Source organism: Eleginops maclovinus, chromosome 1, assembly GCF_036324505.1.
Source record: "Eleginops maclovinus isolate JMC-PN-2008 ecotype Puerto Natales chromosome 1, JC_Emac_rtc_rv5, whole genome shotgun sequence".
Taxonomy (NCBI): domain Eukaryota; kingdom Metazoa; phylum Chordata; class Actinopteri; order Perciformes; family Eleginopidae; genus Eleginops; species Eleginops maclovinus.
The window spans coordinates 14,968,025-14,990,153 of NC_086349.1; the positions used below are offsets into that span (position 1 = coordinate 14,968,025).

General features: G+C 46.4%; 1 protein-coding gene across 1 annotated transcript in view; it reads right to left on the reverse strand.

Moving 5' to 3' along the window:
• Positions 1–67: 67 nt before the first annotated feature.
• kmt2d (lysine (K)-specific methyltransferase 2D) overlaps positions 68–22,129 on the reverse strand; it is a 31,941-nt gene continuing 9,879 nt past the window's right edge. The window contains exons 22-53 of the mRNA XM_063893024.1: positions 21,915–22,037; positions 21,634–21,755; positions 21,401–21,536; positions 21,224–21,304; positions 21,067–21,144; positions 20,802–20,960; positions 20,617–20,686; positions 20,259–20,497; positions 20,068–20,141; positions 19,617–19,667; positions 17,922–19,502; positions 17,663–17,839; positions 17,261–17,385; positions 15,341–17,100; positions 14,693–14,816; positions 13,311–13,430; positions 9,102–12,057; positions 8,871–9,020; positions 8,621–8,785; positions 8,053–8,200; positions 7,878–7,959; positions 7,619–7,791; positions 7,375–7,499; positions 7,151–7,286; positions 6,716–6,837; positions 5,048–6,614; positions 4,806–4,942; positions 4,406–4,536; positions 3,568–3,853; positions 3,302–3,375; positions 3,102–3,210; positions 68–3,005 (exon numbers count right to left, since the gene is read on the reverse strand). Coding sequence (XP_063749094.1) covers positions 2,913–3,005; positions 3,102–3,210; positions 3,302–3,375; positions 3,568–3,853; positions 4,406–4,536; positions 4,806–4,942; positions 5,048–6,614; positions 6,716–6,837; positions 7,151–7,286; positions 7,375–7,499; positions 7,619–7,791; positions 7,878–7,959; positions 8,053–8,200; positions 8,621–8,785; positions 8,871–9,020; positions 9,102–12,057; positions 13,311–13,430; positions 14,693–14,816; positions 15,341–17,100; positions 17,261–17,385; positions 17,663–17,839; positions 17,922–19,502; positions 19,617–19,667; positions 20,068–20,141; positions 20,259–20,497; positions 20,617–20,686; positions 20,802–20,960; positions 21,067–21,144; positions 21,224–21,304; positions 21,401–21,536; positions 21,634–21,755; positions 21,915–22,037 — 11,474 coding nt within the window. The 3' untranslated portion in view covers positions 68–2,912. The remainder of the gene's footprint in view (positions 3,006–3,101; positions 3,211–3,301; positions 3,376–3,567; positions 3,854–4,405; positions 4,537–4,805; positions 4,943–5,047; positions 6,615–6,715; positions 6,838–7,150; positions 7,287–7,374; positions 7,500–7,618; positions 7,792–7,877; positions 7,960–8,052; positions 8,201–8,620; positions 8,786–8,870; positions 9,021–9,101; positions 12,058–13,310; positions 13,431–14,692; positions 14,817–15,340; positions 17,101–17,260; positions 17,386–17,662; positions 17,840–17,921; positions 19,503–19,616; positions 19,668–20,067; positions 20,142–20,258; positions 20,498–20,616; positions 20,687–20,801; positions 20,961–21,066; positions 21,145–21,223; positions 21,305–21,400; positions 21,537–21,633; positions 21,756–21,914; positions 22,038–22,129) is intronic.

The window sequence follows — 22,129 nt, forward strand, 5'->3', positions numbered from 1 at the left end:
TTTTGATAATTTCAGGAATAAACCATCATGCTCATTAATCATAATTCTATATAAAATAAAAATGGCACATATTTAAAATGCATTTTATTTTCCTTTACAAGAAACAAAAGCGGACAAAGAAATAAGATGAAGGGTAAGGGGAATGGGAAAGCTGTATATAAAGAGATGCAACCTCTGGCGTCCTGAAAAAAATATGTACAATTCAAAATAATATCCATACAAAACATGCCACATACAATAAAAATGATCATTAGATTTATTCATATTCCCTAAAAGTATCTCTGCTGTACAGATGCAACGTCTTTTTAAAAAGTAGGTGAGGTTAAAAAAAACCTTCAATTTGAGCAAACTTTATTAAATTATAGGATATGCAGAGAACTTAAATTAAGATTTAGAGAAGTTAAAAATTATTCAGGCTAAAATCCAGTGAGCGGCATAATGTCTCATGGTCTTCCCTTGAAATAGAAACATACCAAAAAATATATATATCACTGCTTCGGATACTTGATCAATATCTACCACTTTAGAGAAAATCTCTGTTATACTATGAGAGTGCAATTCATTACCAGGATAAGTATGGGATTAACTTTGAGTATTACATCATAACATACATGAGGCCAAGTAACCATTTCACAAGGTTTACCAACACATTCACTTCTATAGGGAAGATATAAAAAAGCGAAACACTAACAATATTCTAGGGATTCAAGATTTTCCATTCAAGAGTATATTAATCCAATTGTGACCGATTAAGGGACAAGTTTTGGTAATCAACAAGCAGTAGCATAAATAAAAAGAAAATAAACACAAACAATATTACATAAATACAAATGCTATGCACCATTGTACTGCTTTACGCAAGAAGTGATTTTCATGTCTAATTACCGACCCTCCACATGAATCCAAACAGTTTTGTAATCACACCAGCTTCTCGTCACAATTGATTGGAGAAGACATTATTCTCAAACCTATTTTAACAAACTTGTCTCTGAGAGCTTATAGCAAAAAACACTAATAGAAAAACAGGTAAATGCAAAACACTCTGGTTCATATACATAAAGATATTAGTTTGCCATTTTACATATATTTATATTTATATACAGCTTTATCTTTGTTAAAATGATATCCAGTGGTTGATTTTTTTTCAATTTTATTTCTCTACACTTTTTGACTTTATTGATTACAAAGGGGTTTGATAAAGAGTTGCTGTCCCCTAATGCATATACTATATATACAGTTTGTACAACTTTGCATTTTTAAATCATGTGAGGTCTTAGGTTAGGGGGAGGAGGAAACAAAGTAGTATGGGAAGGTTTGGGAAGTTTTAGTAAAGCTCCCTTTAAAGACTTTTTTCATTCATCTTACATAGAAATGAAAACAAATGCCCTTTTTTCCAATAAGTCTTTCCCTGCTGTCAGTTCAGCCTCGAGAGAACAGTACCAGCACTAGAAAAGCACACTACAGGGGAAGTAGAAACACTGCAGGCTGTACTCAGGCAGAGGAAGACTTACTACAGTAAAGTTTAACAACAGTCCACTAAATCATACAGAGAGGAAGAGGCATGATTCAAAGTTCAAGGTCGAGTTGTGAAAAGATCGGGGAGAATAAAAAGCATTTAATGGGACAGTAGTCATGCATCCACCAGCTGGTTTTCAACAAGTGGAAATTCAAATGTATGAAGCAACAAGCAAATGTGTATTAAATTCGGTCATCGTAGTCTTCTTCAAAGACTGCTAATCCTGTGATCCTAGAGCCATTCACTCACACCATTACTGTCTTTCAGCAACTTAAAAAGGTGGATATCATTGTGCTTTCACACAGCTCATAACGTGGTTTTTTGAGACGCATAAATAGAAAGAACAAAAAAAGAAGAAAAAGCTACATCCAGGAGGATCTGGTGGCATACAGGACACCCGCTAAGCTTCTGATTGTGATTTTTAATGCAATATCTTATCAAAACTGTCATATATTTCCTCTGTATAAACAATTCATGAATAATAATTATGTTGGCTCATTATTGTAAATCATCATCAGCATAGAGTAGATAGAGCAAACCTGCTGCTTAAGATTCCCTGCTTGTCCGAGAAGGCTTAGCCCATAAAAACATTCCCCCTTTCCCCCCCGTTCCACAGTAGCAGTTAACAGTTTTTATACAAAGCAGTCGCTTCCCGATAAATCAATGAGGTAGACTGGGTCCAACTAACCCACCATGGGACTCCACACAGTCAGAACATCTGGTGCCACGGGAGCCACAGATCATTAGCATCTCAAATTTTATATTAACTTTCATCTCTTTTTTTTCCATCGATCATATGTAGTTCTTACACAGAGCCACATCAAGATTGTCTAGCTAGCCAATATCCTTGTTGTCTTCATTGATGACTTGATGGGAAAGTGCCTTTTCTGGGAGATGAGGGGGAGGTGTGGTCAGGTGGGACAGGAAATAGGTCCGACTTAAAACATAAAAATGCATCATTAGTTCATTCTTAGTATTTTAAAATGGCTTTTTGTCGAAGCTCCAGCTGAGCTCTCCACTACGAGTATTGATACCAGAGGGTCAGAATCATTTGGTAGATGTTGAGGATTGTATTCCAGCCACTGTAAGAGTATTAAGAACAGTCGAGGGGGGGAAAGGGTTTTGGCTGAGGAAAAAGGTGATTCACTAGTCCAAACATGAGAGTAAGTCCCACCATCACGCTGCTGTTGATGGAGGAGGTCGGTTGCTTTTATTGATTAATGCTCTTCAAACCTTTGGCTACAGGTGTCAACGCTTTAGTCTTTCAGTGATGGAGGCCGGCCTTCCTCCACATCTTTCAAAACAGCTTATGCTCTGGCTATGTAGGATTCAAAGGCTTTGGCGCAGGAGTGTTCTGGCACCAGTGAGAGGGGAATTCGCCATTTCTTTCTTCTGGTTAGTTCATCCACTTTCGGCAATTCCAGGCTCCACAATGGCAAGGGATCTTGTGCTGATCGTCCTCGAAGTCAAACTGGTAGTCATAGGTCAGCTGGAAATAAGAAATGGAGGCAGTTCATAAATGCAAAAAACATACAAAAGGTGGATTTGTAAAAGACTGTACGGGTTGGTTTCTAATGCACCGTACCTCTTCCCCCTTGGGGATCCTGCGGCTGGAAATGATGATGATCTTGTCTTCTCTGTCAAACGTGACCACCTCTGCAACACAGTTCGGGGCGCAGGAATGGTTAACGTACCTGGAGAAGAGATAAAAGGCGTTTTAATAAAAAAAAACATTCTTGACCCTATGGTTTAAAATGAGGCAGCCAATCACAAGTCAACACTTACCGAGCTGGACCTCCTGTCAGAGTGGCATCGATCACCTGCTCATTGTTGATGCGGAACATGTAGATCCCACGGTTCTGTCGGAAAAAAACAGAAAACGTTTAAACACTTTTTTTCCACAATTTTCTTGAAGCTACTGAAGAGATAAATCTTGATCCTATCCAATTAAATATGCCACCACCTCAAAACTGTCTTTTTCCCCCCTTTTTGTGCATTCTTTGAATTAGTTGTGTGCTCTGCATTGAAGTGCCATCGCTATATTGGCGTACCTGCTCCTCATAGATCTTCTCACGCCGATTGGCCACTTCGTTGCGTATGACTGTTCCGATGTACTCGATGACCATCGTGTGCTTCTCCAGATCTTTGGAAGCGTACAGCCCCAGGCCCTGAATGCGCGACCGTGCCAGATACACGTTGTTCTTCCACTCAGTCTTCAGGCGTCGGTACTGGGAAGACTTGGAGTGGACAAACTGCTTGCTGTACGGCGTGTTGAGCTCTCCAGTGAAGGTGCTCTGGTAGGCCTTCGACACACTGGTGCTATTTAGAGTGTGAGGCCTTGAGACAAACAGAGCAGAAAATGTGAGTATTCAGTCATTTCTACGATGCATTTAGAAAGATGTGTGTTTTTGTAAATAAAATGTCTACAGCAATTGTACAACAAATTATAAGTTTGAAATGCTGTGCCATGGCTTCAGAGCTGCAATTCTTATTATGTAACACCGAAAGTCACGCCAACTATTTGATTTGAGCCAATTACCAGTTGGAGTACAAATGTTTTAGAACTGGAAAAAAATAAATAAAATAATAATAACAATAATAATAATAATAACAATAATAATAATAATAATAATAGTAATGCTTCATTGGTGTGCTTTACCAATTGATAATGCATTTATTTTAATAAACACATTTAAATCTATACACCAATTTTAAAAAAATGTTAGAATTAGAAGATGAACCTTTATTAATCCCACAAAGGAGGGAATTCAGTTTTCACTGTTTATCAGACACGTTTTACTTGTTAGTTAACATGACTACCAGAACTTGCGTACAGCAACGTTGTCTGTAAAACTCTTTTGCCTAATTGTTCAAATAATGCTGCTTTACCTCTTGATCTGTGTGGGAACTTTGGGCTCAGAGCGAGCAGAGCCAGTGGGATTGATCATGAGAGGGAGCTCCATCAGAGGGTGACGGCCGTATCGAAACTGGTAGTTCTGGCAATTTTCCACCCCAGGCAACTGAAACACAACACCAATCATGTTAACAACACACTTTGATATATGGATCCAATACTGTAGTGATTGGGCAGCCAAACGTTAAAAAGGTGTTTGTTTTTTAATAGCACCAGATGTTCATTTAAAAGTATCATCTGTTCACAAGTTTACTATACAAGGAGATGAGCACCCCTAGTCTGTGTGGACATTGGTTTTCTAAGTGCTTGGATTACAACTGGGAGAAAAACAGATTAAATGTGATACTGGTAGTATTTCCTGACACATTTTCTTACCGACTCAGTGATACGCATGACAGCATGAATTGTGAGGCCATACATCTCCTCTCCCTTGACATGTTCAGTGAACAGCTTCAACATGGATGAGTCATCTCGGAGTTGAGCCACCTGCTGAACCACCCGCTCCCAGATCCCTGAAGACAAGAGTGGTGAATGAAACACTTTCATATCTAGAGGACAGGTACAACACAGTCACAGTGCAACTTCAAAGCAAGGGAAAGCCCTGCATGCGTCTTTACCTTCTGGAGTAGTGTCACGGTACTGCAGATCCTCCATGCCTTGCTCCAGAACACGCACCTCGAACAGAGGGCGGCCATCATCCTCGTTGATGCGGCAGCGGTAGCGGCAGCGCTTGTTGGGCACACGTGTGCTCCAGTAGATGCGTGTGGCCTCATAGCCAACAGGAAAGATGGCCGTGGATGAGTGGAAGTTGGCCATCTGGGATGGTAGCAACTGGCCAACAGCATGAAAGATGAGCCCACCAACACGGAACAGGTGGATACGGTCCCCTCGCTGTAGGATGCTGGCAATCTGCTTCACCTCATCACGCTCAATGTAGACACGTCGTAAAACAGCAAAATTGGCGAGTTCATCTTCACTGGGGCACTTCAGTTTGTGCTGGGTGCACAACATGGTCTTGTCCTTGAAAAACATGCAGCGGGCCCTAATGGCGCAGGCGAAGTGGTACACATTCGGGCAGCGCATTCTGTTGCAGCCGTTCGTGGCCCCTGTTTTCTGGCAGCATGCGCAAAGAGTCCGTAGTCCGCGACGCAGCGCTACCTCCACATTGATAAGGGCACCGCCCTGCGTCTCATACACCTCTGTGGACCACAGGGCACAGTTGAGGTGCACCCACAAGTCAACATCAATGTTAAGCAACCGGCCGGGCCCGTCTGTGGCTCCATCACCCTCCTCATGGCAGAAGCAGCATTTACGTTTATCTCGAGGAAGCCTGTCTGGTCGGAGAGTAATGCGAAGGCGTTCCATTAGCTCCGACACCTCGCGGCTGCTCTCTTTCTTAGACCCACCCTTACGTATCGTGATGACAATCTGAAGGCGCTTCCAGCGAATCCCCTTCCATTTCTTCTGTTTGGGATGTATCACCTCATCAGGGGAGGGCGGCCTGCGCTGCTTGATAGCCTTTGGGGAAGACTCCATGATGTTTGTAGAATCTTTAGTTGGTTGATCAAGTTCAGTGGCCAAGTTCTCCTCCTTGATAGCACGGCTCAGATGATCTTCAGAAGGAGCAGTAGGATCAGTAAGAACTGGACCTTCAGAGGCCATTGCTGGATCAGAGAATGACTCTGGAGCGGCAACCTCAGATCCTAGAGCGGCAACCTCAGATCCTGAGGCAGCAACTTCAGATCCTGGGGCAGCAACTTCAGATCCTGAGGCAGCAACTTCAGATCCTGAGGCAACAACCTCAGATCCTGGAGCAGAATCTTCAGACTGTGGTGCAGCCTTCTGAGACTCTAGAGAAACCTCTTTAGACTCCGGAGCAGCAACACCAGCCTCTGTGACATCAGTTGGTTGAGCAGCATCAATAGGAGGAGCATCAGCCAGTTCAGGTTCAGTCTTGATCTTGATCTGGACAAGAGTGGGACTGGAGGAAGGAGGCGATGGAGAAGCTGATTTGTTGAAGGCTTCACAAGGTGGAGCTGAGACCGATGGAGGAGGATGTGGAGGGGAAGGCGATGGAGGAGGAGATTCTTCCACTGGAATAGCAGGAAGGTGGCGAACATCTAGGTCAGAGACCTTGGTTGTGTAACAGTGCAGAGCCGGTTTGTCTTCTCCGTCTTGGAATTCCTGAGAGAAAAATGCACATGAAGTTAACATGTTTCAAGGAATCTATCACATTATGCATTCTATTGCATTAGATTAAATTCACTCAGACTGTGATGACCGACCTGTTTTATAAGAGCCAGTATGTCCACTTGTTTCTTCAACGTACAGCCTGGTAGAGAAACGTCAAATTGCCTGAGCCACTCATCCTGACTGAGTGAAGCACCGTCCTTTGGACACAAAGCCCCTGAAAAACATGACCATCTTATTATTAATATTTGTTCATGATTTAATACACTTACAGCTTTTTCTAGCAGTGAGGTCACAGCCACTTTCCACAACTCTCATGCTCAAGCAAAAACTCAAGAGATAAACATTGAGTTGCGTGAGGTCGCCCCTTGCTGGCCATTACATAGAATGCAAGTTTAGGGCTCTTCCTGCATTGGCTTCACTTTTCAAATCCGGAGATTTCCACTTGTATGAGCCACACTCAACATGTTGTCATGATTGTCCGATCCCAACAGAAAAATCCGGATGAACAGTCATCTCTAAATTCATACCTGACTGCTCGGGTCCTTTTCCAGGCCCATCCACTCCAGACAGGTCAGGGTTTTGGGTCGGGAAAGTCACCTCATAAGAACCTGGCATCCGTATATTAAGCAGCTGGGCCATGGCCAGCATGACGTGGTTCAGTTTCTGGAAAAAAAGGTAGGTTCAAATTTGTGTTAACTGCATGAAAATAGAGAAAGGTTACACAGGGTTTAAAGATATCGTGGCTTTGTACCTTGGCTGCACCAGAGGACAGTGTGAAGGTCACTGCCACCTCGTTGTTTTTTGCCTTGTCCCAGTTGTTGGTGGTGGAGACTACTTTGCTATCAGATGCTTCAAATGGTTTGTTTTCAGGGAATGCTACAAATGAAAATGTTTTCATTATTTCATTTTTATGCAGTTTGCATATAAATTAGCATTTCAGTAATATAAAGCTTTGATATTAAATACATATATACATCCAGACTGTTGTGTAATACCTGGGATGGCAGTGCGAGGTATGAGGGGGATGATTGGGGATATTGCTCTCTCCGTCTCCTCCTCTTTGGGCTCCCGTAGGTGAGGGAACCGTGGCGTTTCATCTCCTACGTTACTCTCAGGGGAAGATGCCGGGATGATGCTTTCTGGAGCGTCCTCATCATCACTCTCCATCCTGTAAGAGACATTTCGTACATTAACAGCCAATCAGCAACAAGAAATCTGTGCATTCAAGCTGACGTCAGAATTCTCCTGTTGTACCTGATGTCCTCATTCTGGTTGTGTGGTGGGGTGGGGAGAGCCGCTAGGATGTCTACACTCTTTACCTCCTCTTTCACAGCATCTGCAGGGAAAATATAAAGTATTTAGGACCCAATTTCTGCAGATCAAACTCACACGTAATATTCATGAACAATATGAATCCTTTGTTGTTTACCCATTGGCTCCTCTGCTGTGTCTGTGTCTTTCTGACCCTCAGACAGCTCCTCCCCAGGAGTCACTCCATTCAGCAGCTTGTGCTGTACTGAAGGCGGAGGAGTAGGTGGCAAAGAGGATGGAGGTGTTGGTGGGTTGCTAAGGTTACTCTGTAAAGGCACAAAACAGTATCATTGTAAAACACCTTTGTTTTTAAAGTCTTCAACCTTTAAATTGCTTTAGAGGTACGCAAAATACATTAAAAAAAATAATCTGATGTGATGTCAATAACAAAAATATAGTATAGTTATGCAGCCCTGGAAAAAATTAAGAGACCAAACAAAATGTTCTCTTAAATCTTATTCTCTACATATATGGCAACCTTTCCATTCCAGTGTATGTTGTATTCCAACACAGAGAAATGTTGTCAGTAGTTTATATAATAAAATAACATTTTCATTTTACCCAAACACATACCTGTAAATAGTCAAACCAGAGAAACTGACAAGTGGTCTCTTGAGCTGTATATGCAGTCCTACCAGCGCATCAGAAAACAAACGTAACCGTTACCTGTTGCATCTTTGTTTTACCTTTGTGAGTAACTGAGAATAATAGTCGGGGATATTGTCCAGCATTGCATTTCCAAAGGATCCTTTGAGCTGGGCTTTGCCATTGGCTGGGCTGCTTCCAAAAGGGGCAAACAGATCCAGGCTGGCAGTGATTGAAGGCTCCATCAGGGGCAGTAGCGAGAGACCCTGAAAGGTAAATCAGTTGATAATCCTCTTATATAAACATTGATGGCAAGAATCTGTCAGGAACTTATTTTTGCTATCCCTTTACCTGTTTGAGTTGCTTTAACAGGGCTTCAGCACTTTTTCCAACATCTTCCTTCTTATTCTTCTTCCGTGCATTAGGCCCCCGGTCTCCAGCTGCCTTGTTAGTGCGCTTTGGCTTTTGTACAGGAGACCTTTTGGTTATAGACTGTAAATCCTGAAAGGGACATAAAAAAGAAATGAGAGACTCTTCCCCCACAAAAAAAACAAAAAAAGAAAGCATTAAAGAAAAACATACCTCCATATTTCGTGGAGTTCCTTGAAGTTTTTGCTCCAACATTGCTAGTTTACTGTTAATGTGGCCATTTATTTCATTGTGGATTCCTTCAGAGGGCCTCTGGGCACCAAGCTGAAGGTTCTTGGTTCTCAGGAGTTTCTGTAGTAGTTGCTGTCCAGTTTCAGCACGAGGGCCTTGACTCCCAGGATCTCCAGCATTGATAAAGCCAGAAGTAACTGCCTCCCCCGTTGCCTCTCTCTTTATAGCCCCAGAATGAGCCTCTGGTGCACCGTCACACTGAAACTCCCTTGGTTCCTGTTTAATGTTCTGTAGGGTCATCTTGCATATCTCCCCTGCTCTAGAGCCATGTTGTGTGTGAGGGCCATGGCTCTCCGGGACCTGCTGCATATGTTGCTGAACATTCATGACTTTCTGTGGACCGTTGGGAATAACTGAGGCCGGGTGAGACGTTTCATGTCCTGATGTCTGAGCTTCCATTTTCATTCCTGGACAATCGAGAGGACTCTTGGCTCCAGGTGACCTGAGTGGAGATGCCTTGACATGGCTATACGGACTCCCCCTTCCAGCCCTACTGTCCGCTATAGAAGGTGAAGAGACGTGCGATGAATGAGGTGAGGCCGGGTGGGCTGGGCTCATGCCGAAGGGCCCTCTTGGTGAATATGCATGGGATGGAGAACCCTGCATGCGGCCTGCTGCCATCAGTGCTTGTTGGTTCTGGTTGGGAGTGGGTAGGCGCATCCCCATAGCTGGATTAAATGGGTGCCCAGGAGAGTTGGCTATTGGCTGACAAGGAGATGTTGGTCTTACCATACGGCCCTGATCCATGGGGGAAGGCGGCACTGGCCCCTGGCCTCTCATAATATGTTGCTGGATCATCTCCCCCACCTGTGGCTGTTGTTGCCCAGGGGCCATCATCCCTTGCTGCATTTGAGGAGCCACACCAGGTTGTTGGCCCAACATGCCCGGTTGTTGCTGAGGGCCCAACATGCCCGGTTGTTGCTGAGGGCCCAACATCCCCGGTTGTTGCTGAGGGCCCAACATGCCTGGTTGTTGCTGAGGGCCCACTGCTCCTGGTTTCCCCATGGCTCCATATGGCATCTGCTGCATGACCTGTGGCATCTGTCCCTGTGGCATGTTAGGCCTCACCTGACCTTGTCCCATTGACATCCGCAACACCTGTCCCTGTTGGAGCTGCCTCTGGGCGATCATGGCCTGGATGTGCTGAATCTGCTGGTTTGGAGGAAGATTCCGAAGCTGGGGGTTCTGAGCAATTATGGCCTGGATGTTGATGGGGGTGCGGATCTGTCCAGGTGGACCCACAGGCCTCTGCGCTATCATCCCTTGCTGCTGGGCTCTCATCATGCCCATCATGGCCTGTTGCTTTTGCTGCTGGGCCATGAGGGCTTGTTGTTGTTGTTGTTGTTGTTGTTGCGGATTATGACCCATCACAACAGGCTGTGGCTGGCCAGGATGGTTCTGGCCTATGATCTGCTGCTGGAGGTTGGGGTCTTGTGAATGCTGCATGGCATTCTGACCTGCTTGCTGTTGCTGAGCCAAGAATTCAATTGGCTTCACTTCCTCCTTTATGGTCATCATCATGGGCTTGTCAACACCGAGGGACCCTTCCCTTTGGACAGTGAGCGCGTGTTGTTGCTGATGTTGCTGAAGCACAGCAGTTTGTTGGTTTTCAACTAAACCCGTTTGTTGCTCAGGTGCAGCCTGGGGATTTAACTGTTGCTGCTGGGTCAGATACATCTGGTTCTGATGCTGCTGTAGCTGCTGTCGCCCCAAGTCATTCTGATGATCAGAGCCCAGCTGGGACATCTGATTGGGTGTTGAGGGTCCACTATGCTGTGGTGGCGTTCTTGAATCAGGGCTGAGGATCCCAGCCTCTTTGGGTCCTGAGTTTTGGTTGTCTGTAACCGCCTGTGGCTGGGGCGTGATGCTCCCTGCTGAAGGCGAGGAGCCCATCTGTGGGGTGGGGGGTTGGGAGAGAACTCCCTGCTCTTGGCTGGACTGACTGATCATCTGTGCTTGTCGTTGCTGTGCCATCTGTTGCTGCTGAAGATGGGCCATATTCTTTGCAACATGTTGCTGCTGCTGCTGTTGTTGTTGCTGAGAGGCCACCATGCGTTGGGCCAGTATGCTCTGTTGTTGTGGAGTCAATTGGGTGTGGGGACCCCTAAGGCCAGGATGACCTGGAGAACCAACCATTCCCTGCTGACCCACCATGAGCTGAGGCCTCTGTTGCTGGGATGGCGCAACAGACGGGTTTCCCATAATCCCTGGCTGAACTGCCATCATAGCTTGGGCATGGTTCATGGGCTGGCCTCCTGCGAGGTTCTGAGGCAGTTGAGCCGCAGACTGGCCTCCAACCATTCCTTGTGGAACATGCACCATACTCTGCTGGTTGACCTGGTTGACTAGCATTCCCTGCTGAGGGTTAGCTTGCTGTTGGGCCATAAGAGGGTTCCCCATCATGCCGGGCGGTGGCTGAGCAACTAAGCCAGGCTGTTGATTTGGGTGTGGCATCGGTTGCTGCCCCATCATCACCTGTTGCTGCTGTTGCTGCTGGAGCTTTGCCATTTGCATCCTATGCTGAAGCTGTCTTTCTTGGAGAAGCCTGGGGTCTGCACCTTGCATTCCAGGCCCCTGTGGGAAGAATCCTGGTGGAGGACCAGGGGGACCAGGGGCCCTGGCACTGCTGGCTCCCATGGTTGCAGGAATCTGGGGTTGGGTTCCACCAACAAAAGGTTGCCCTTGAGGCATCCTGACAGGCATTCCACCTTGGGGCATCACACCAGGATGCTGGCCCATTACTGGTGCTCCCGATTGGCCCATCATCATCTGGCCAGGCATCTTGGGAAACATGTGAGGAGGGGTCGCCTGGGCAGAATGACCTGGGTAAGAACCTGAGGCTGTTGGTTTCCCATGCTCATATGCTCTGCTGCATGACCTGTGCAATAGATGTGGGATGTAGGCTCACCTGACCTTGTCCCTTGCTCGCGAACACTGTTGTTGAAGCTGTATGGACGATCAGGCGGTTTGCTGTAATTGCGGGTTTGGAGACTGATTCCGAAAGCTGGGTTCTAGAGCATTATGCATGGAATTAGGGTGCGGACCTGTCCAGGTTGGACATGGCTCTGCTGCTTTAACCACTTACTCTGGCTCTCTCAGCCAAATGCCTGTGCTTTTGCTGCTGGTGCCATGCAGGGCTTGTTGTTTTGTTGATTGCGGTTAGACATCCAACATGTGCTCAAGGCAGATGTTTACTGGCCCATGATCTGTAGCTGGAGGTTGGGATGGCATGCTGCATGCATTTGACTGCTGCTGTTGCTGAGCAAGAATCAATGGTTCACTTCTTTATGGACAGATGGGCTTGTCAAACAGAGGATTCCTGGACGTAAGCGCTGTTGTTGCGAGTGGATAGCACAGTTTGTTGTTTCAACAAACCGTGTTGTGCTTCGGGTGCAGTCCTGGGGATTTAGCTGTTGTGGGGTCAGGTACACTGGTTTGATGCTGCTGTAGTGCTGTCCCCCCAAATCATCGATGATCAGAGCATGGAATAATGATGGGTGTTGAGGGTCCAAATGCTGTGGTGGCGTTTTGAATCAGGGCTGAGGACCAGCCTCTTTGGGGTCCAAGTTTTGGTTGTCTGTAACCGCTGTGCGGGGCAGGATGCCCTCTGAAGGCAGAGGAGACTTTGTGGGGTGGGCGGGTTGGGCAAGAAAGAATTGTCTTGCAGGACGATGATTGTGCTTGTTTGCTGTGCCATTTAGTGCTGAAGAGGCCTATTTTTTCAAACAGCTTCACTATGAGACAGATGGGGAGAGGCCACAGCGTGGCCAGAATCACAGTTGTGTGGATTCAATTGGGTTAGTGGCTAAGAGATGACCTGGAGAAAAAATTCTGTGACCACAGAACTGAGCTTGTTGCTGGGTGCGCACAGACGGTATTCCTTTAATCCTCTGCTGAACTGCCACTAGCTTGGCAGGTTATGTTGGCCTCTGAGGTTTGAGCAGTTGAAAGGCAGACTGGCCCAACATCCTTGTAGAACATGCACCAATCTCAACCATAGCTGTGGTGACCTGTTGAGACTAGCATCCGCTGAGGTAGCGCTGTTGGCAAAGAGGGTTACAGCGGCGGTGTAGAACTAATGCGGAGGCTGTTGATTAGAGATGTGGCATCGTGACCTGCCGCAAATCTCACCTGTGCTGTGCGCTGAGCTTGCCATGCACAGCGAGCTTCTCTGAGAAGCCTGGGGTCTGCACTTGCATCCAAGGCTGTGGGAAGAATCCTGTGAGGACCAGGGGGACCAGGGCTGCACTGCTGGCATGGGAGCAGGAATCAGAGGTTGGTATCCACCAACAAAAGGTGACTTGAGCATCCTGCAGGATTCCACCTGGGGATCCACCAGATGCTAGGCCAGTACGTGTCCGATGGCCCAGTCGATTTCTGGAGGCATTTGGGAACCATGTGAGGAGGGTCGCTGGGTCAGAATGAACCTGGGATAGAAACCTGGCTTGTAAAGACTCTGACTGCTTGCTCTGTACTTGAGGAGAGAGATGGGACTTGCAGGCTTGCGTCCAAGAACACATATTTTTAAAATAATGGAATCGCAAATCAAGATGCTTTGTCCTTTCTGTTGCACTTTATAATTCCTAAACTGTAATGCAGTGTATAAAATATACAACTGGCAAGTATGTATTTTGAATTTGAACTCCTCCATCAGCTAACGCAACTTAATTTCTCGCAGTCTGCACAGCAAACTCCTGCCAGCTTTCTACAGTGCCGCTTAGCAACACAGGGTCTTCGTAAGAAGCATTTCAAGCCGGAGTGACCTACCAAGTTCTCCAGATTTCTAACTCCATAGGAGAACTCTTGTGAGAGATTTGACAAGTCTGTTTGCTCAGCGACAGCCAAAACTTCACGCTTAAGAAGAAAGATCGCAGAGGAATGGCCAAAATACCGCAACATGGATTAAAACCTTGTGTACATACGCAGTAGGAAACGTTATGATGACTCTGTCATGGGCAACAGGGTTATACAAGATTGGAGGATACTTTTTATTACCAAATACAATTCCCATCAATTAATTAAAAAAAATCTTAAAAGATCACAAGTTATTTTCTATGTTTTTTAAGTTACATATTCGTCTCAAGTTGTAGGTGATTTGATTAGAGAAGATACAGCCTCTAGCAAGCGAGAGCAACATTGTGCCTGTGAAAATCAAAAAAATTAAAGATTAACTGCGCATATCAAACAACTCTGTTATGGCAAGTTGTTTCAGAACCATTGATAGAAAAAAGTTTAAATGATCAAGACGTTGTCATCACCATCAAGTGTTTTGTTATATTAAATAATATAGGATAGTTAAACTTTGATACTGCTACAATAATTCACTCATTTTTAAATAAAACTGGAGAACAGCTGTAAGATAAAACAGCATGTTTTACATGGCATCGTCACTTGCACAACACAGGGCATCCTACTCAAAATAGCAATCTTTAAATATTGAAGCTGTGTTTGGTTTTTTTTTCATTTTAGATTTTCAGTTTTTAGTAGAAATCAACATAGAACGGTTAATATACCTGTTAATGCCAGGGGGAACACCCATTGGATCCTGTGCCAACACTCTCTTGATACCCTTCAGTGCCACCATCTTTGCCTTGGCAATTGGATCCATGATGTCATCAGTAGCAAATTTGTCCAAATCTGAAATAAAATACAAAAAAAGGTTTGATGATACAGTGACGCCCTTTCATGGATGGAAGATATTTTATCCCAGAAATGATTGAGATGAACTATATTATTGTGATTTAAGGCTATTTATGACACAAACAATGAAATGATAGCATAATGGGCAAGTACATTTTTATTAGGTTTTAATTATTTTGTAAATTCAAACAAATTAGAAAAGAAAAATCCTAAATGAAACAATAAATAAATACAAAGACATATAATTAAAATAAAACTACATAATTAATTCAGTAAATAAACTGCAACCACAGGTTCTATTAACAAAAGTGTTTAATGTAATGCGCAATGCCAAAGTCTTATTAAGGGAGGGAAGACCCTGCAGTTTTTTCCGGCATGTTGTTGATAAAAATGTTGGTGACCTTCTTGTCATGTAACAAAAATCATGTATGTATATAAAATGTGAACTATTGAGGCCAGAAAAAAAATAACAATGCTATGTCCACTTCTGTACATCTGGTCATACGAGGCCTTCAGCGTACCTTTGTCTGGGAAGAAGTTGTTGGCCAGAGGCGGTTTAACCCCAGGCTGCGGCTGCGGTTGATGACTGACACCTGTGTGGATCCCTGGCTGCCCCATCCTCACCATAGCTTGCTGCTGGGCCATGTTCATGTGAGGTGCCATTCCAGCTCCCATAAGTCTTTGCTGCTGCTGCTGCTGCTGCTGCTGCTGCTGCTGCTGCATCATGTGGCGAGCACGGGGTATCATCCCTGGCTGAGCCATCATTCCTTGTGGTGGTGGACGATGGTGGTGGGGCAGCATTATCTGCCCCGGGGCCTGAGGGTGCTGCTGTTGTTGACTTGAGATGCCAGGAAAATGCGGCGCCATGCCTCCCTGGTGGAGGGAGCTGAGCTGCTGCTGCTGCTGCTGCTGCTTCTGTAGCTCTTTCTTCTCATGCTCCAGCAGATCCTGTATTAGAAGGGGCAGCTCGCCATCTAAAGAGCTCTCTACCTTTGCCAAATCTACAGCAGTGGAGTGCTGTCCACCTACATCTGGCAGCCCCAGTGGATCATCATTCATACCTGCATGTGAAGCAGATGAAGGAAAAGGCAATCCACCAGCTTGTCCTTGGAGCGGGTACTGAAGTCCCCCTAACCGAACAGAACTGAGCGAGGCTGACTGGTTTTCTGGTTGTGCAGGCCTGGAAGATTGTGTGGTCCCACCAAGAAGCATGGACACAGCCTCTCCAAATTCATCCTTTACCACAGTCTGTCCTGGATGAGTCTGAGTCTGGCCTCTGTCCTCTACTTTGACTTTGGAGAGATCACATGTGTCTGCAGAGGGTGGCAGTTGGGCAGCAGGCCCTCTTGCAGTAACACTAGTTGTTGTGAGACACTTCTGCCCTGGCTCGAACTTGGCTTTTCCTTCCCCTTTAACAAGTGCAGATCCAGAGGAAGACGCAGGTGCTTCACTCTCTGCTTCCACTAACCGCAGCTGGTCTGAAAAAACATCTTTCGGGTCTCCTTGGTCCAGTTCAGGGTCAGTGTAAGCCAGCAGGTCAAACTCGTCACTGTTCAGCAGGTCGTCTAAATGTGGATCATTTGTCTCCAGGTTGTCCAGGTTGCCCAGGTCATCGTCTCCCTTGTCAGGGTCCAAGTCCAGAGCCAAATCATCCTCATCTTCCACACCTCCATCCCCTGGAGCATCCCCGAGGCCCTCAAGGTCAGGCTCTGGCAGTTCCTCACTACTGACTGCTGTGGCAGGCTGGGACTGTGTGCCCATGCTGGGCTGCTGGAGATGATGCTGCTCCGTGCTCGGAATGCTTGTATTGGAAGTAGCTGCCTGGTGCTGCAGGTGGGGCTGTTGTGTCATGTGGCCTGTTGACTGAGGCATTAAAGCTGGAAGCCCACCCTGCTGCAACCTAAGATGTGGGTTGTTGCCCCCCTCTGTTTGAATGCCACCAGCTGGTCCCATGGGATGTTGCTGAACAAAAGATGCTGCCATCTCTTGCTGAGGGACAAAGTGGCGTTGTCTGGGCTGGGGTCCACGGGGCATAAACTGAGGTCGTAGGGGTAGTCTTTGTGAGTTGTGTCTCAATTCAATGAACTGTGGTGGGGGTCCTTGACCCATTGACTGCATGGTCTCTCCTGCATGTCCTGGTATCATGGCGTGAGGGTTGCCCATGCCTTCCATACCCTGCATGTTGGGGGGGAACCTCCTAGGGCCTTGAGCCTGGCCTTGCCACTGAGGAGGGAATGGTGGACGAACAAACATGCCCTGAGGTCTGTTGGGCCCTGGTTGCCTAAATGATAAAAACACACAGAAGAGAAAATGTGTGTTAACAGGGTACATCGGATTTCTATAATTCTCTTTTTTAGAAAGGGCAGTATGGTGGAACGTAAACATAAAGTGAGAACGTTGTGAGTCGGCCAGTTGTAAATCTACATGGTAGACGTGGTTACCTTAGTGCATTAGAATCCATGAGGGCAGGGGTTCCTGTAGGTGGAGGGCGAATGACCTCCATGCCTCCAGTCATAGGCATCTTTGTTGTCATAGAAGCCTGAGCAGTAGCAGCAGCGACACGATCCTAAAGGAAGTAATAATGGCAAAAAGAGGCAACTGTAACATTCCTTTTGTCTGTTTATATAACACTTTTATCCAAACCTCATTAAGATTTGCTGCCATACATCCACTCTTGCATCAATCGATGCAAGGTCCTGACCATCTATCATCAACATCAGAGAGGTAAAAGTACATCCTCAGCTATAAAGTGTTTAACTTAACATTTGTGACAATCAAAAGGCAACTTCTTAACTGCTACATCTCCCTGTTGTATGAATATGTTACATGTATTATGTGCGTACCTGTGGATAAGGTGGTGGTGCTCTGTGGGGCTGGTCTTGTTGAAAGGCTCCCATCTCTCCTCCGGACCAGCCAGGGGATCCACTGCCAGCAGCAGCCGCTGCAGCAGCCTCCTTCTCTTGTCTGATGGTGTTTCTCTGCATCTTTTGTCTGATTAAGAATTCCCGTAATCTGAGGCGCTGAAGAAAACAACATAACAATTGATTAGAAAAACACCTGAACAGTGTAGAGCATGATGGTTAATAGCTAATGTGTTCATACCTGTCGGTGCTTCTCCAGCTCAGAGGGGCTGAGGCCTACTAAGGCAGGGTCCTGAACTGCTGAAATGTCAGGCATTTCGGGAGTACCCGGCAGAGCAGGCTGCTGAGGTGCATCTGGAGGGAGGTTTGGCCCCCTGGAGCTAAAGCCGTCTGTCTGTTGAGTTTGTGGCTGTTGTTGCTGAAGCTGGCCCTGTAACATCTGACTCTGCTGCTGGGTCATTTGGAAGCCCCCCGTGCTGGGGCTGCGGCTGAAAGCAAGAGGTGCTGACGGTTTACCAGAGAGAGGGTCCCCTATGGAACTGTTGGTGGGATGTGGTGGAGGTGGCTGGTGAGGGTTGGGTGAGCCTTTGTAACTTGCTGTTCCCTCCGGGGCAACAGAAGGGGGGCGAGGGGGTTTGTGGAGAGTAGCAAAAGGGTCTCTAGATTGTGGCCTTGAAGGTGGCTGGGAACAAGGGTCCGGGGATTGGAAACGAGGCGTAGCAGGAGAATGGACAGAGTAAGCATCATTGGACAGGCCACCGGGAGTGTGGGGAGACTGAGAACTGCCCTGGGAATTTGGGCTGGAGGGAACTCGAGAGCACAGTTCCTGTGGACCAACAGGATGTCTCTGGGGTCCGAGAGAACAATTGTCGGCTGACTGCGGCCTGGGAGTCAGTGGTGACTGGGCGTGGGGGTCAGAGAAAGAGTGGGAAGGAGACTGCCTGTAGCCATCAGAGGGGTGTCCTGGAGATGCTCCAGGATGTGCCTCCCCTTGGTGCATTCGTGGGGTCATAGGTGCCTTGAACAAACCATCCCCGGAGTCCAGCATCCCAGCAGGAGAGCCAGTGGATAGGTCAGGCCGTCCCGCTGCAGAGGAGCGGGGAGAGGGCACACTCATATCAGCCCTGTACTGTCCTACAGGGGAGGAAGCCACTGCAGAGGGTGATGGGGAGGAACCATATTCAGGCCGGCCCATCCCTTGCTGATTTCTGAAAGGGTCTCCGTAATGGGTATTGTGGGGTGGTGAGAATATTGGCGACTCCCCAAGCCCTGAACCTCTTGAATGTGGACTCTCTGGATGTCCGAGGGACTCCTGGGAGCCTTGCTGTGATGGTGGCAGATGACCCTGTTGCTGCTGCAGCTGGGATCTGAAGTAGGGGTCAACCAGCTGAGCCCGTCTGGGGGTTCCAGGAGTTCCTGGTTGCATGTCAAAGGGGCCAAGACTGGCTGGCCGTCCCTGAGGAGGACCCTGTGGGCCGGAAGCGGAATAACCTGAGGAAGAGGCCTGTAAAGGGCTGGCCCCAGAATGGGGAAAAGGTGTGGTTGGGTGAGAGTGAGAATGAGGTGACTGAGGAGGAAGCTTGGCCAAGGGATCTGTCCGGATTTCAGCTGAACCCGGAGTCCTAAGCGGCCCGTCTGAGAAAAAGACAGAGGAGGATCCTGAATCTGGAGGGAAGGGAAATGGACTTTCTGCAGAGCTGGGCTGGGAAGAGATGGATGTAGAGCCTGAAGGTGGAGGGATCTGGAGGTGCAAACTGGGCCGTTCCGTCTTCACACGCACTCCCTCCGTCTTCACCGGCCTGCACACCTGACTCTCTGCCTGCTGTGGAAAGACGAGAACAGAGGAAGCATGAATGATATGCACCGCGACTGAATAGAAGCTAACATATCATGCATTTGCCTTGACAAAGAAAAGGGATTGTTCAGCTTTGATCACCTTCTGCGCCTTGTTGATCCTCTGAGCTGCTCGATTATCTTTGGCCTTTTGCTGCAAAAATGTAAAGGTATTAAAAATAACATTTTTACTTCAGCATAACAGAAAACATCTTAATAATGAATAAGCAATAATACATGTAGATATAATGGAGCAATGTCATCCTGAGCAGAGACATGCTCCCTATGTTGTGTTTTGTTGTTAGCAAAGTTAGCCACTAAAATACAGACACATATCAACAATTGGTGCAATACCCAGCAGAAAATGAGAAATTTGGTTAAAAGTGTTCTATATTTCTGTGTCTGCCAATTCATATATACAGCCCCGGAAAAAAACAAGAGACCACTTGTGCATTATCACTTTCTCTTGTTTTATTATTTATAGGTATGTGTTTGAGATAAAAGTTTTTTTTTTGTATTGAATAAACTACTGAGAAAATGGCACAAAAACTCACCAGATATGGAACCTTGTCAGCAGCGGAAACCTTCCTCCAGACCTTCATGATTTGTTTACAGCGATTACCCCAGTCTGTGACAGGAGAAATATTTAACAGCTGTTCAATATATAACGGAGATATAAAAGTTACATTGGTCCGATTTGCCCTCTAAAAAGCCGTGTATAAATTGGTATTTCTTCCTCTCTTACCTGGGTAGTCCTGTTTGAGAGTGGGAAAGTTGGTATTGGCGTAAAGCACGGGGGAAATGGTTGAGAGTTCTCCCAGCTCCTCGTCCTTCTCCCACCGTTGGAGGCTGCGCTGGTTGTAGGACAGCCCATCACCTTCTCCCTCAGTGGGGGTCGGTGGGGAGGAAGGGGTAGCTGGGGTAGAGGAATTGGCCCAGACGCTTTCCTCACTTCCATCTGGACTGAACAATCCTCCTCGCTCCCTGTGTTAAACATTGTTTCATGTGTCAACAACACTTTAAAATAAATGGTGTATCATTTCACAGCGGTCTACAGCAAGAACTACAAATAAAATGCCTAGGAAAAGCAGTGTGGGTCTTACCGCATATCAAAGAATGGGGACTGTGAGAGGCCAGGAAAAGCATCCATCATTCCAGCGGAGGGCAGGGACCCTGTTAGAGATGTTGCACGTTTAAATGAATCCCAGGTCAAAATTCACTTCATTTTGTAAATCATCGTCTTTAGTTTTATTCATAAGACTGGCTGCAGTCAGGTCCTTGTACACACCTGAGAGGAGAGCTCTCTGCGGCAGAGCGCTACGATTGAGTTCTCCCTTACTGCCCTCCAAGATGGGTTTCATGCCCCCCAAAGAGGAGCCGTCTGACACTCCCAGAACCTTCCTGAAGAACTGCTCCGAGTCCTGACTCTCCACCCCTAACGGAAGACCTGTCACACAAGCACAACAGCTTGTTAGGTGGGATGCTACATCAGGTATTTTCCCCTGATTGATGTTGCATACTGTGTAGATCGAAGCAACCTCTGGCGGGAATACCTTCACTCTTTTCTGCATCAGAGTCATGAAGATCAGTCGACGCCTGGTCTTTCAGTGATGAGGACGGTGCAGAAACTCCTAAAAAAACAACAACATTTTAATCAACCTGCAATTACAACACTTAGAATAAACTAGCAGCAAACAAACAGAAACGTACCTGCACCTTCTCCCTGAGCCTGGGGGCCATCACCCCCCTCTTGCTTGAGAAGAAAATATTCTTTCACCACACGATCTTCAGCTAGTAAAAGAATCATAGAGGTCACAAAAGGTTCTCATATTATCCACACCCACAACTTAAGTTTTCAGGTGTTCTGGGAGAAGTTAGTGATCTTACCCTCTGGTGCAGTAGCTCTGAGCCCCGGCGGTGCTGGTAATGAAGGTCGGACAAGGCAAGCGCCTGGCCGCTGCCCTGGAGGTATCATCACAGCTTTCTTACTCAAGTCTATCAGTGTCTTCCCAAAGAAAGCCTCCTGAAAATTTGAGAAACATTTCAAAGGTGAACATTAAGTCACTGGATAGAATAAGTTTAAAGACTGTTTAGAACAGGGGGCATGGAGAGAGTTGAACCTGGAGATAAGATGGAAACATGTCCTCTAGTTTGCTCTTCTTCCGTCCCCGTCGCTTCTTGGCCTGTTCCTCGCCCTCCACTGGTTTAGGATCCATTATGTTATCTGTGTCAGGGTGAGGTCCTGCACATATAATTATGCAATTCAGTTTCACAAATTAACAGAATCTACGGAAAAAAAACAATGCAGTGACGTTGCCCCCCACCAATGGACTTTCTGATCCAAGTGTTTATGATAGCATTTTTGTATAAGATGTAATTTAATTGTACTGTTGTCACTAACCCTCGTCAATGGTTCTCTCTATTGGCTGTCCATCTAATGTCGTCTCTCCAGCAAGCTGTGCGAAAAACTCTTTCTTCATCCGTGTGTGACACTTCCTTTGTCGCACCATGAAGCCTCCAATTCCTGTTACAACATGTAGATAATGATTTGTTCATATATTATGGGTACCCAAGACATTTGTAGATGTTTGAAGTCATTAAGGAAACTTCTGGTTA